At 52.3% G+C, this 13819-nt stretch overlaps 1 protein-coding gene across 1 annotated transcript; it reads left to right on the top strand.

Annotated features, from left to right (window-relative positions):
- The first annotated feature begins 852 nt into the window (after positions 1 to 852).
- STC2 (stanniocalcin 2) lies at positions 853 to 11682 on the top strand. The gene is made up of 4 exons (XM_068990649.1): positions 853 to 1003; positions 3057 to 3199; positions 5922 to 6133; positions 11280 to 11682. The coding sequence occupies exons 1-4, from the start codon at positions 853 to 855 to the stop codon at positions 11680 to 11682; spliced, it is 909 nt and encodes a 302-aa protein (XP_068846750.1).
- The last annotated feature ends 2137 nt before the right edge of the window (positions 11683 to 13819 follow it).

Genomic DNA, 13819 nt, shown 5'->3' with positions numbered 1-13819 from the left:
TATCTAGCGCTTCTGCTCCTATCCTAAAATAGTTTGGAGGATTTTTTGTTTTTAATGCAAAACATCACACCGCCAGGAATTCTCATCTGTGCCCAGCTTGCCCCCAGCACCACTGTGTCCAGAAAACTTCTCCAATCTGTCAAGGCCTCGGGGCTGGGAATCTCAACTAAATTACAAAAGGCAGAAAGAGGAAACTTTCCCAGTCCGTTGCGGGTGTGATGCGAGCCAGGAGCCCGAGGGGGTTGGAGGGGAGGGGGAACGCTGTCCCAGCGCAGACCAGCCCCTCTCGCCTTTCTTTAGCTGCAACTGGAGCTGGGATTCGCTTTTAGTTAAATCCGTTCGGCCATTGCCTTGGAGCACCCGCACACGCGCATGTATCTCCGGCCGCGCTCTCACACACTCACACACGCACGCAAACGCGTGGCCGTCGCCAGGTCGGCAACTTTGTCGGGCGCTCCCAGCGGCGCTCGGCTTCCTCCTGTAGTAGTTGGGCGCAGGCCCCGCCTCCCGGCCGTGTTGTCAAACGGGCGGGGGTCTCGGATTGGTCCAGCCGCCGGGACAACACCTGCTCGACTCCTTCATTCAAGTGACACCAGAGCTTCCAGGGATATTTGAGGCACCGTCCCTGCCATTGCCCGGCACTCGCGGCGCTGCTAACGGCCTGGTCACATGCTCTCCGGAGAGCTACGGGAGGGCGCTGGGTAACCTCTATCAGAGCCGCGGCCGCGAGGAGGGAAAAGGCGAGCCGGGAGGAAGAGTGGGAGGAGGAGGGGAAACGGCGGAGGAGGAGGAAGAGGCGGAGGGGCGCACAAAGAATCCAGGTCTCCGGGCTGGAGGTTTACACCAAGGACCATGTGTGCCGAGCGGCTGGGCCAGTTCGTGACCCTGGCTTTGGTGCTGGTTACCTTCGATCCAGCTCGAGGGACCGACGCCACCAACACCCCCGAAGGTCCCCAAGACAGGGGCTCCCAGCAGAAAGGCCGTCTGTCCTTGCAGAACACAGGTAAGTGCGTGCGCCCCCGCGGCGGGGAGGTGCGGGGAGAAGACATCCCGCACCCACGCAGCGCGCCCCGGGCGCTTCGCCCAGAACTGGGCGCCCACCCTGGGCTGTGCAAACTCTTGGGGTGGAGCGGGGCGTGAACAGGAAAGCGCGCGGCAGAGCGAGGTCCACGCCGGGCTCCGCGAGCCCGGAATCCGCACGTGCTGGCCGGGTGATGAGATGGCTGGGGCAGGACTTGTTGCTGTCCTCCCGGGGTCGAGGGTAAAGGAAGCACCGCATGACGCGGCCAGGGTCGGCTCCAGCGTCCCCGGACGGGTTCAAACCTCCCTGCTCCATCCTAACCGGCTTGCAGGAGGCACGGAGCGTCCCCGCTACCGGGCTGCGCCCTGAACCGAAGTACTTCTCTACCCAGCCGGCGGGCCGCGGCAGGACTACTTCTCCCCCTCCTCAAAAGATGCCCGACATCCAAGAACTTTGTAGGCGAGACAAATTGCATGGCGAACTTTCCCCCTTGTGGGTCATTCCTTTCGGAACGGGCAGGGGCGGGTGGAGTAAAGCGTACCTCTGCGGTGCCGCCTCCGTCCCCGGCTCCAGAGCAGGTCAGCAAGAGAAGAAATGGTGACACGGCCCGAACCGTGCGCCGCAGCTGCTCGACCTGCTCTCCGTTTACCCGCGAGCTGCCAAGCACAACCAGGCGTGCAGGGCACGGGACTGGCCCTTTTCCCAGCCCCCGGGAGAGGAAGAAAATCTGCCTAGCGCTTCTTCGCTCTTCACGGCCCTCCCTTTATTAAGGGGGCCTGCGAACCCGGCGGTGCCGTGCGTGCGTTCACCGCACGAGCAGGAATGCACGAGTGCCCATTAGGGGCGCCGGGAGCGAGTGAACCGCGGCCCTGCGCGCTCCGGGCCGGCGCGCCGGGGCCGCGCATGGGACCGTCCGGGAGTCTCCCACCTCCATAGGCGGATGCCAGCACCCCCAGCTCGCTCCCCGCTCGTCCTAGGAATCTCACCCACCTTTCCCCTCCCAGAGATTTCCCTGAGAATCAAACGTGATTTTCGCTAGTTGGTGACTCTCAACAAATACACGCCCCTCATTCTCTCGGCAAATTTAATCTGAATGCGGATTATCTCCTCCGACCCGCCCTTCTTCCAAAATATACTCTTCTGGTGTAATTTTGTGGTTGGTTTAAGTCAGGGAATTGGGTAGGGGGAGGGAAGGGAGAGAGGCTTTGCAGCCTGACAGTTAACTCCCTCTCAGCCTGTCCTTTCAGAGACGCGAATTGGGGCCACATTCTGCGAAGGAGGGCAGCGGACACCCGGGTCTCGAGAAGTCTAGGGTATTAAGTGACATCTCACCCCAGATCTCTATTAAAAAGGAACCTCGAACTGCAAAGGTTGCGTTTCTGCAGACTAACCCCTATCTGACTCGACTCCTGAGCCTGCTTGCAAGCAAACCGCAGTTTCCCTAGCCTGGTATTTTTAATGCGAATGGTTTGGAGGCGCTGCCTTAATAGGAATTTTGTTTTGATTTTTAGGTGTTGAATCATAAAGCTAAATTGAAACTGCTTTCTGGACGCTCTCATTTGGGGGTCAGGAAGGAAATGGCCGTGATTTAATAGCAGCAGCTTCATCCAAGTACAGAAGAGTATTTCATTGATGAAGGACAGAAGGGAAAGACCAAGCTAATGGGTTGAAATTTTATTTTTGTCAGTGGGTTTAGAAAGCTGAAATATCTTCAGCTGTCAAACTAAGTATTCCCACAAATACTTTAATAAGATGAAAAGGATGAAAAAATGGAGTGTTCTGACCTAACTTCTCTTGTGACTTTTGTAATGTAGGTCTGGCTAATTTTTACAAATATTTACAAATACTAGTTATCTTCATAAGTAATTAAGTAATGAAATTTTATTTCCTTGGTTTTTGGATCCAGAAACAGTCATTTCTAACACTTTTTCTTAATTTTCCTTTTAGTCATTACTTTTATTTCAACCAGCCTCTCTTTGCATTCCCCAGCATGGCAGAGAATTTTGTATATGATTGTATGTAATTCTCATTTTAGCGGAAATCCAGCACTGTTTGGTCAACGCTGGCGATGTGGGGTGTGGCGTGTTTGAATGTTTCGAGAACAACTCTTGTGAGATTCGGGGCTTACATGGAATTTGCATGACTTTTCTGCACAACGCTGGAAAATTTGATGCCCAGGTAAAAACCATATTGAGCACCAAGAATGTTTTGGGTTAGCAGAGCATGACTGAAGTGTTCATTGGAAAAACCTGTTAACAGAGTTTCCTAGCTGATCGTCATGGTGGGTTTTAGTGCTTGCCAGCATGGAGAAGGCAATGGTACCCCACTCCAGTACTCTTGCCTGGCAAATCCCATGGGCGGAGGAGCCTGGTGGGCTGTAGTCCATGGGGTCGCTAAGACTGGGACACGACTGAGTGACTTCACTTTCACTTTTCACTTTCACACACTGGAGAAGGAGATGGCAACCCACTCCAGTGTTCTTGCCTGGAGAATCCCAGGGATGGGGGAGCCTGGTGGGCTGCATTCCATGGGGTCACACAGAGTCGGACACGACTGGGGCGGCTCAGCAGCAGAGACCTTCCAGGTGTGCAGCAGGGTGCCAGTGACTCCCCACTCCACTCCTGGGGTCCAGCTTTCCAGGCCTGTCATCTCGGCCGAGTCTTCCTCCACTCTTCACTGAGTGCATGCACAGAGTGGGATGGAGACCAAGCTGAACAATTATTTGAGGATTCTTAGCAGAGAAAACTCACAATAAATAATAAACATCTTGTAAGGGACAGACTGTGTCTGGCTACCCAGAACCCAGTCTGCGAGGACCATGACATTAGGCTGGGGGTAGAGCAGGGAAGGCCAAGGACTCCAGTTAAACATGGCAAAAGCTATTTTCACCTAATAGGCAAGAATAAGAGAGACACGAAATTTGTAGAAATTCGTCATCTCCTAGAGGACATGTGGGCAGGCAGCATGGATAAATCAGGGCCTCCAGAGAGCAGACTTTTCTTCCTCCTAAGTAGCAGATCCTCCTCTCCCAACCTGAAAAGTTGGAACCCTGAATGAGTCCTGCTCTGTATAATAACTATACTCAGGGCCTGACCCACTTCACTTATCCCAGGGTCCCCAGGGTAAAAGCCTAGATGCCGCATGAGTAGGAAATGAACCCAACAAGTAACCTCATGGCTCCAATGCACACCATACGAACACATTTCAGGTGGAGTAGAGCATTAGGCTCATCTCCTTCATGTCCTCCCCAGCCTGTATATGCATTGTGAAGTCATTTCATTGGCGAGCCATGACTGTTGGGATGAGGCCAATAGTTGAGGTGTGATTTGTGAACATCACCAGTTACCATGTACTGACATCCTGTAGACAGCCTGACAAAGCAACGCCTGGGAACCAGAAAGGGATGCGACAGGGCTGGCAGCCTCCCCTACAGAGGATGTGGGGTGCCAGCAGGGGAAACCAGGGAAGGAAAGAGGAGGAAAGTGTTTGAACTCCTTGAGATGCCCTAATAAAGCATCCCTTCTGGATTAACGGGAATTAGGAAACGTAATAGGAAATCCGGAGGAAAGATGTGTATTTCAGGGCAATCCCACAGGATGTCAGGGAAGAATACTGAGAACAGATTGCTGCAGCCCTCACATAAATTCATCTTCCTTTTTTCCCTCAACCAACAGGAGTACGTTCTCAAGTTAGAAGCATCCCTTTCAAGTCAGGTCTCAGCCCATAACTGCTTAGTCAACCGGCACACCCTACCCTCCATCCTATTTGGCTCCCACTGGCGCGTCAGAGGAAAGGGAATCACCAAGAGGTGGCTTTTCAGTGATCAGACTCTATGTGTAGACCTTTCAGCTGCTTCTACATGAGAGGACAAATAAACATGCTGGCCAGGTTCCCACTTCCAACCTAGACCCATTTACTTTCTCAACTCCGTTACTTCCAGGCTTGTCTAAAACACAGGGGTGACCTCTCCAATGACAGCTCGCTTCTGTAGAAGAGGGGGTGTGAGGATCCCTGGGTGGGTATCCCACGGTGCCTCTGTGCCCCGTGAGGTTGATAAGGAAGCTAACGGCCCAGGCTCGCCCCCACACCAACAGCTGTCTCCTCTCTAGGATGAGAACAATCTCATGGGGTTGCCAGGAAAGAGAACTGCAGGCCAGATGTATGCCTGGCTGCCTTCGCCACTCGGAGGCCTGGGGCGAGGGGGAGGGGCCATCAGCCGGCCAGTTCAGGCTCCAGATGCTGGCAGGCAGTGTGCCAGGCGGGCCTTTTAGAGGCAGTAATCCTAACAGTTTAAAGGAGTCGAATTGCTTTCAAAAAGGAAAAGAATGCTCCTCCTTAAAGGCTAGGAGGAGGAGGAGAGAGAGAGTATGGGTTGGGGTCGGCGGGAGGCACTGAGGCAGGAAAGGCAGGCCCAGCTGGCACCCGACCTTCACATCACTAGAAGGAGCAGGAAAGATGCGAGATCTGCACAAGCAGGCACCTGGGAAGAACTCTCACCACGCACCGCCAAGGAGCTCTGGGCTTATGCCTGTCCAAATTTCCCTCAGGGTTTCAGAAACGTTGCCACCATACAGTCAACACTGGGCTCCCTTGAGGACAGAGGGCCACAGGAGCTGCAGGACAAGGGAGGCTAGTGGAGGAGTTTGGGAGGAAGGAAGCAACTGTGTCAGTCTCCCAGGTAACATCCTTTGGGGCTGAAGGCAGAGGTCTCACATCACTTTGGACAGATCTCCCAACGTGGCCTCAGCCTGTCACCAGCAAGGATGTCCATCTGGATGGGGCCTTGAGGTTCGGGCGTCAGAAAAATTCCATGTAAGCCCAAGGGTCAGACTGTCAAAGCGTGTAATAAGGACTGGTCTCTTCCACCCCTCTCTCCCTCCCCTGTCCCCTCCGCTCTCAGGGCAAGTCGTTCATCAAAGATGCCTTGAAGTGTAAGGCCCACGCTCTGCGGCACAGATTCAGCTGCATAAGCCGGAAGTGTCCAGCCATCAAGGAGATGGTGTTCCAGTTACAGCGGGAGTGCTACCTTAAGCATGACCTGTGTTCTGCTGCACAGGAGAACATCCGGGTGATGGTGGAGATGATTCACTTCAAGGACTTGCTGCTGCATGAGTGAGTGCTGCCCTGTGGGGGTGGGTCGGGGGTGGGGTGGGGTGATGCTGCAACGTGGATGGAGGGAGGAGAGGCCTGCTGCGGTCCAGAGACAGTCTTCTTCAGTCTGATGGGTTGACTTGTAGAGGCTGAACTCTCCTGTTAAATGGGAGGTTGTGGTTTACCACGGAATGCTGCAGCGACTCCCCTGAGCATCCCTTTCCAGCTGGCCTTCAGGAAAAGCAAAAGAAATTTCCACCATCAGTTTCAAAATCCAAAGCAATAGCAACAGGGAATCTTTTTCACTGAGTGTGAAACGTGTGGGATTCAGGAATACCTTTTGTCTTTCCTTCAGCCAGGATCCCAAAGGTTCTGAGTGTTCCGAGTTGCCATGTAGATGCCCCAGCAGATGGCCAAGGGCTGGTAATATATACTGAGTATGTACTGAGTGCCCAGCATTGTGCTAAGGCTTCATATGAATTTTTCACTTGATCGTCATGACAGCACCATGAGCTAGGTGCCATTCTCATCTCCATTTGACAGATGAGAACTGAGATTCACTGTGGTAAAGGTCACACAATGATGGAGGAGCCTGGCAGTGCAGCTCCAGGACTTACACTCTTAAATACCAATAGCTTTTCCCCTTGCCTCCATAAGCTCTGCTTTCCCTTAGAAAGTCCAATTCACCTTCTCCAACATTCGTGCCCTCCCAGAGAAAATGCAAAACAAATGATAAAAACATTAATCAGCTAAACACCTTTATGGCAAAATGAGGGGATAGGAACATACTCTTTAGAAGACTTGCAATTCAATCATAAATCCAGGACATCTTCCTTTAAAAACATACAATGGCTCCTTTCTTAGGGACTCAGGGCAGAAAGTAAGGTACTGGCTAAGCAGCCCAGTACAAGTCACTGCACTGTTGGTCTTTGCCCAGTGACTCACTGGGCCAAATCAGTAGTTTTATCAACCCTTGCTCCTTAGTTCATGCCATAGCCTCCCTCAACTATGTCACTAAACAGGCCACGCCCCATGCCACCCACACCACTTAGACCACAGAGAATAGCAGCCATCACCTGTCACTTGCAACACCCCTGGTGCAGTGTTAGAATTATTAGATACACCATGAATCTCTATAGGCAGCTCTTGCCAGGAGCAAAGTGATGTTGCCTTTGCCTTGAGTTACACTGTGTTCTCAGTGGCTCAATCATGTCTGACTCGATGGGTTGTAGCCCACCAGGCTCCTCTGTCATGGATTTTCCAGGCAAGAAGACTGGAGCAGGTTGCCATTTCCTACTCCGGGGGATTTTCCTGACCTAGGGATCAAACCCACATCTCTTGCATCTCCTTCATTGGCAGTCGAATTCTTTACCACCAGCACCACCTAGGAAGCCTGAGTTATACTAATGCCCAATAAAATATTTTCTGTTCTTCCAAATCTCTATAAAGAATCAAACCAACAATAGCATCAACAACAATAGCAATAACAATAACTGTCATTTTCTGAGTGGGCCAGGCCCTTGGCCAGGAACTTGGCCTAGATTATCTCATTTACCTTTCCCAACAGTGCTACAAGCCAGAGAATACTAACCCCATGCAACAGAGAAAGAACGCGAAGCTAAAAAGTTAAAAAATCTTGCTCTGAGGTTCAATTCCTAATTTCCAACTTGGGAATTGGTACTTCTGAAGCCAGTTGTCAGGAATGGACCTCAAACCTCCTTGTCCTGGCCTCCATCCTCCCCACTAGACCAACTAAAGGCTCATTGGTCCCCAAGTGCAGCAGGATTTTTTCCCTTTTTTCAAAAACAGTCCCGTTACACAAGCAGAACACTGAGCTTTCCTTCCTTCAGGTGCCCCTGCAAGAGGCAGACACTCCACTGCTGAGAAGCTCATGAAGTTCATTTGTCCTCAACTTACTCTCCTCCATCAGAGATAGTTTGTTGGCTAATTCTGTAACACATTCTTGGAGCCAAGAAGACTTGTTTCTTTGGAAAAAAGTCTTTGGGAAAACTGAAGGTTTTGAGGGGTTTTGCCACCCCACCCCACCTTTGCATTTAAGAAGACAGAAAGCACTATGGCTTTCTGATACCTCCTCCATGGAAACATCATCCATGGGACCCTTACTTCCAAAAGGCTCCATGCATCATTTAGAGCCCACATAGCCCCTACCCCAGCCTGCTCTGGAAATGCAGGTGGTCTACCCCAAAAGCAAACCTGGACCTTTTTCTTAAATACTCAGTGTGGCCACATGCAATTCCTCTTGCTAAGCCAGCAATTCTAGCTCCCCACAAAATCCCACTGCCTTCCCTTTTGAAGCTGCAACTGCACGCTCTGTCAACTAGCATTTAAAGCTGAACTGAAATTTTTTTTTTTTTTTTTAGTTTTTCTTAACTATCTTAACTGATTTGGGCACCAAAGATCCCATCAGTCCCCGAATATCAAGAAGGCCATTTAAGAATGTGTGACCTTGGCCACAGATAAGAAAATGAAAACTGAATTTGCTCTTCCCTCTAGAGAGAAGGAAATCATAGGCATCCTAGAATCCACATCACCCCATCCCTCAACCTGACCCTCACCTAACCCCTAAAACACTCACATTCAGTTAAAGTGACTTCCTTCAAACGCCCTGCTCCCCTCACCCCTTCCCGTCCAACTTTCTCCATATCACCCGCTTGGCCATCAGACACCCTGTCACTGGGTGCTGGCAGCCTCCAGGCACATCCCCCTCCAAGTATTTTTAAAAACTCTTTAGCCTTGCTGACGCCCAGTGGAGAGAGCTGGGCTTTGTCATTAGACACGGGCTGAGCTAGCAGCCTGAGAAGGCACCATGCCAGCTTGAAATACAGCTTAGATGAACACACCCCTCCCCGTGGTTCACAGCTTTCTCCTCGGCAGAGAGTACCAAGGGCAGAAAAGAGCGTGGGGTAGTCCAGCCTTCTGGGATCCGCCTCGGGATTCAGCAAGCTCATCTGGCAGCCAGGATGCCCTGCTGAAGGAGGCCAAGAGGCAGTCCATGGATTCCCAAGAGGGCCCCTCCTCTCCTTACTCTGGGGAAAGAAACGTGGAAAAAAGCATCCCCAAAAGACAAATGCTTAGTCTCCGTGATCTGCTTATCTAGCCGCAGGAGGTGGCAGGCAGGATCAGGTGCTAAAATCCCAATGATGCTCCGGCAGACACTCAGTGAACTTGACCTCCCTGAGGCTGTCAGTGCTAGTTTTCAAAAGACGGGAAAAAACAGACATGCAGGGAGCACGTCCCTCGTGTGACCATGCCCTCCTCTCTTGGCTGAAGTCAACTTGGGTCATCACTGTCCTTGTCACGGTTAGGGGCCTGCCTTCAAGACTTTCAGCACCCTGCCCATCAGCTGTGCCCAGACTCTCCGACTCCAAAGGCATCAAGAAAGCCTTAAAAGGCAGCTTGATCTCTGTCAGCCGGAACATTCCTCCTCTCCGCTCTCAGGCCAGCCCCAGGCCTTCTCAGCCCAGAAGCTTCCAAAAGCCACTTTCTCCCCCACCATGTCCCTGTTTTTCTATCTATGAAATGAGGACAGTTCACTCAATTACAACTTGAGGACTAATTCATAAAAATGGCAGAAAACTGCTTCACAAGTCTTCAAACAATCTGCCCTTCCTGCTGGGCAACAACAGCCAACATGCAGAGAGAAGAGTCAAATGGTCTGTAGCACAGCGTCCCAGTGGTACAGGCTCACTGAGGAAAAAAAGGCTTGTTGCTATAAATGAGCTCACGTGCCAGAGTGGTTTCTTGCCCAAGGGGATAGCCCAGTGCATGATCAGAAAGACCCGGAAATTCTGCCAGTGAAGGCTGCTTAAGAAAGCTTGTTAGCCACCTGGAACATGCCAGACGCCTCCCCACACCTTGGGGATTTTAAGAGTCCAGTGAGATGTAAGAAAGGCTTGGTGAGTTGGCCAGGAGAGCCCATTGCTGGGGGCACCTTTTGCCAGATGGGCCCCAAAATAGGCACACTGCTCCGGCTTTCTGCACACACCTCCATCCCCAGGAGGAAGGTACGTAGTCATTCCTCCTTCAGCACTTTTCCTAAAGATGGCCTGAGCAACTGGTCCTCCCCCTGGGAACCAAGCATGCTTATTTCACAGACAGCTGGCTCTTGTCCCAAGCACAGAGGCCCCTCTCTGCCAGGCCAGCTCTCACCTCCCTTTGTGGGGAAGCCCAGACAGAAAGAATAGAGCTGTTCAGACAGCCACTCCCCCACCTCAGCCTCTGCCACCAAGGAAGGGAAATCTTGGTTGGAATCAACACCCCAGCCCCACCCTTCGCCTGTTCCAGACGCCTCCAGATACAAAGGAGAATGCATCCAGAAACTTCCCCAAACACCCTTCATTATCATAAGCCCAAAGCAGGGGCAAATACACACATGGGGTAAGTGGTTTTGGGGGAGCCTAACTTAGATTAGGCTTATCGAGGAGAAGGACACCCAGTGCAAAGCCAGCCAATCTCACTTCCCTGCCATAAAGACTCCTCAGTTTAGTATTTAAGGCCCTTCACCATTTGCCTAAGTAGTATTCCACTGGCTCCAAGACCCATTTCCCCTCCTGCTAAAATCCTCCTAGTTAGCACACCCTAAACAGGCCCGGGGACTTCCCTGGTGGCTCACATGGTAAAGAATCCTGCAATGTGGGAGACCTGGGTTTGATCCCTGGGTTGGGAAGATCCCCTGGAGGAGGGCATGTCACTCCACTCCAGCATTCTTGCCTGGAGAATCCCCATGGACAGAGAAGCCTGGCAGGCTACAGTCCATGGGAATCGAAGAGAGTCAGAGACGACTGAGCAACTACGCAGAGCGCAGCACAAATGGGCCTGGAGCTCCCCTGCCGGCCTCATCCCCACAGCTGTGTGCCTCGTTCCCTGGGGCTTCTTTCTAGGCTTCCTAGCACAGACACCTGTGTATTGTCAGCGGCCCTTTTTCTTGTGGCGGGCTCCCTCTCCCAGGCTCCAGTTCCCTCAAGTGCCTGGCAGGGAGCCCAGTACTCCACAGAATCCAGGTAAAGGCTTGCAGTAATTCCAGGAACATCGTTTGCCAAACCAAACCCGAGTCAAGCATCGGCCAGGTCTCTCCCCTCCTGTGGGTCCTGCCCTCCGCAGCCCACAGGAGGCGTTCTCCAGCCCCGGTCTCTCTCTCAATCCCCAGACCCTACGTGGACCTAGTGAACCTGCTGCTGACCTGTGGGGAGGAGGTGAAGGAGGCCATCACCCACAGCGTCCAGGCTCAGTGTGAGCAGAGCTGGGGAAGCCTGTGCTCCATCCTGAGTTTCTGCACCTCGGCCATCCAGAGACCCCCCACGGCGCCGCCCGAGCGCCAGCTCCAGGGCGACAGGGCCAAGCTCTCCAGGGGCCACCCCGCGGAAATGGGTCACCACCTTGCGGAGCCCAGCAGTCGGGAGACCAGCCGAGGTGTCAAGGGTGAGCGAGGTAGCAAGAGCCACCCCAACGCCCACGCCCGGGGCAGAGCGGCCGGACCCGGGGCCCAAGGAACTTCTGGAAGCAGCGAGTGGGAGGATGAACAGTCTGAGTATTCCGATATCCGGAGGTGAAATGAAAGGCCCGGCCGGGAAATCTTTTCCTCCACGCCGTCCATTTTCTTCTCTCTGGACCTTCCAAAACATTTGCCATTAGAGGGGGGCTGTCACTCGCAGGATGTGATGGGGATTGCGGACTTGATTGGAGGTGTGTTAGCGGCATGAACAGGTGAGGCGGAGGCTCCCTGGGCAGCGAGGGCTCGGTTGTGCCTGGTGTGTCCCGCATCCACACATCCCGACGGGAGGTCGGCCTCCTCGCAACTTTGCCTTCTTTCCATCCGCGGAGACCCTGGGCTGTGGCTTGCGGCTCCCTTTGCCATGGGAGGTGACGAGAGGGGCGGGGTGACCCGCGGGGGCTCGACTGTGCGCTTGGTGCTGGGCCCCGCCCCCAGCTTCTGTGCCGACCGTCCTAGCGGAGTGCAGCTGGATTCCGGCGCAGGAGTGGGTGTGCAAATCTCCCAGGGAATCGGGAGAAGGGTGGAGCGGGGGCAGGGCCGTGTGGGTGCTTGGTGCCAAACAGAAATCCAGTTTCTTGCATGGGACCTTGAGGTTTGGAGTAACTTGGGACGGGGCGGGGCAGGTGGGGGCGGCGAGGATTCTAAGTGTAATTTCTGAGCCATTGTTCTGTCTAGGGGACCCTGCTGCAGGGAGTGGCCCCTGTGTGTTTGTATTTTAACCACTGCTTCGAGTCTCGATTTCACTTTTTTTATTTATCCAGTTACATCTCCTTATCTGTCGTCTAAATAAATAGCTTTCAAACAAGCAACTGGGTCATTAAAACCAGCTCCAAGGAAAGCAAAAAGCAACCCATCTTTGGGGGCTGATTTTTTTTTTTAAGTGCTATTTTTAAAGTAATCAAAAAGTGATGTAGCTTTATGTCTGACTGCCTGACATGGGCTCATTGCCACTAGAGCAAAGCCCACCCTGGAAAAAATGCACACAGGAGTGCATTTGACAGAATTCCCTTTGCCTTTCGGTACCTCGCCTTGACCCTCAGCCAAGACGGGCCCTGGTTCTGTTGGGCCGAGTTGGAAAGCTGGCCTGTCCATGCTAGAGGCTGGAAAAGGGGAACACAGAAGGAGACTGTTGCACGTCACTGGGGGACAAGATTTCCCAGATCCAGAATGAAGATGTAGCAATGAGAAAAGGAGTCAGAGTATAGAGAGAAAAGCAGGGAGGAGAGACAGAACTGAGGATACAGGGAAAGGATTAGAACAGAAAGCACTGGCGATGGATGTCTTGTTACTGAAGAGGCCTCAGAGATAGGCCTTTTCTTCTCTTTTCTGACAGAGTTTATCCTTTCTTGCAGCCAGTACTCAAATAGGAGCCCAGTATTGCAAGGAATGGATGGATGTTCTGGGCCAGGTCCTTCTAGAACAGGGGTCAACAAACCTTGTCTGTAAAGGTCCAGATAGTGAATACACTATTTTCAGTTTGGCAGGTTATACGGTTTTTGTTGCAGCTACTCAACTCAGCCTTTGTTGCCTGAAAGCAGAAACATACATAGACAACACGTAACAAATAGGCTTGGCTTCACTCTGTTAAAATTTTATTTAACAAGCGCCCAACTGGATTTGGCTCTTGGGCCTGAGTTTGCCGACTGCTGTTCTAATGACTGGGCAAAAAAGTATGCATCCTCCATTTATATCAACTCATAGCTCTCCCTCAAAGCAACCTGAGGCCAGAGATAAAGAGGCTATATTTATCTACTCAAAAATGATTTGTTCCACAGAATGCCCTTACCCAAAGCCCAGCTAGTGTTTATATAACCTAAATCCAGTCTCACTGCTGCCAGGACAGGGTGCCAGAGCGTCGTTTTCCCAATCTTTCACGATGCATGTTGGAAGGAAACCATCTGTTGGGCGGAGGGGTACAAAAGGCTGGGAGAAGCACCTAGAAAGAGCTGGAAGTTGCAGAAAACAGAGGAGATGTGCTCGATCCATCTCTGCCCTCGGAGAGAGGAGGACCGGTGTGTCAGACTCTGCCATGGCAACTGAACGTAAACCATGGCTGTCTGAAGCCACACAGCACGTGGACTGTTTTCCTTCCATCACTCAAAAGCTGAAGCAATAACATTCTCTCGCGTTGCTGGGTCAGCTGCTCATTTGTTCGCCCGCTTCTGAGCTGGGTGGGTGAAAGGCATCACTTATAT

The sequence above is a fragment of the Capricornis sumatraensis genome, chromosome 18, assembly GCF_032405125.1.
Source record: "Capricornis sumatraensis isolate serow.1 chromosome 18, serow.2, whole genome shotgun sequence".
In the NCBI taxonomy this organism is placed as follows: Eukaryota; Metazoa; Chordata; class Mammalia; order Artiodactyla; family Bovidae; genus Capricornis; species Capricornis sumatraensis.
This window is presented reverse-complemented; position numbering and strand designations above follow the sequence as displayed.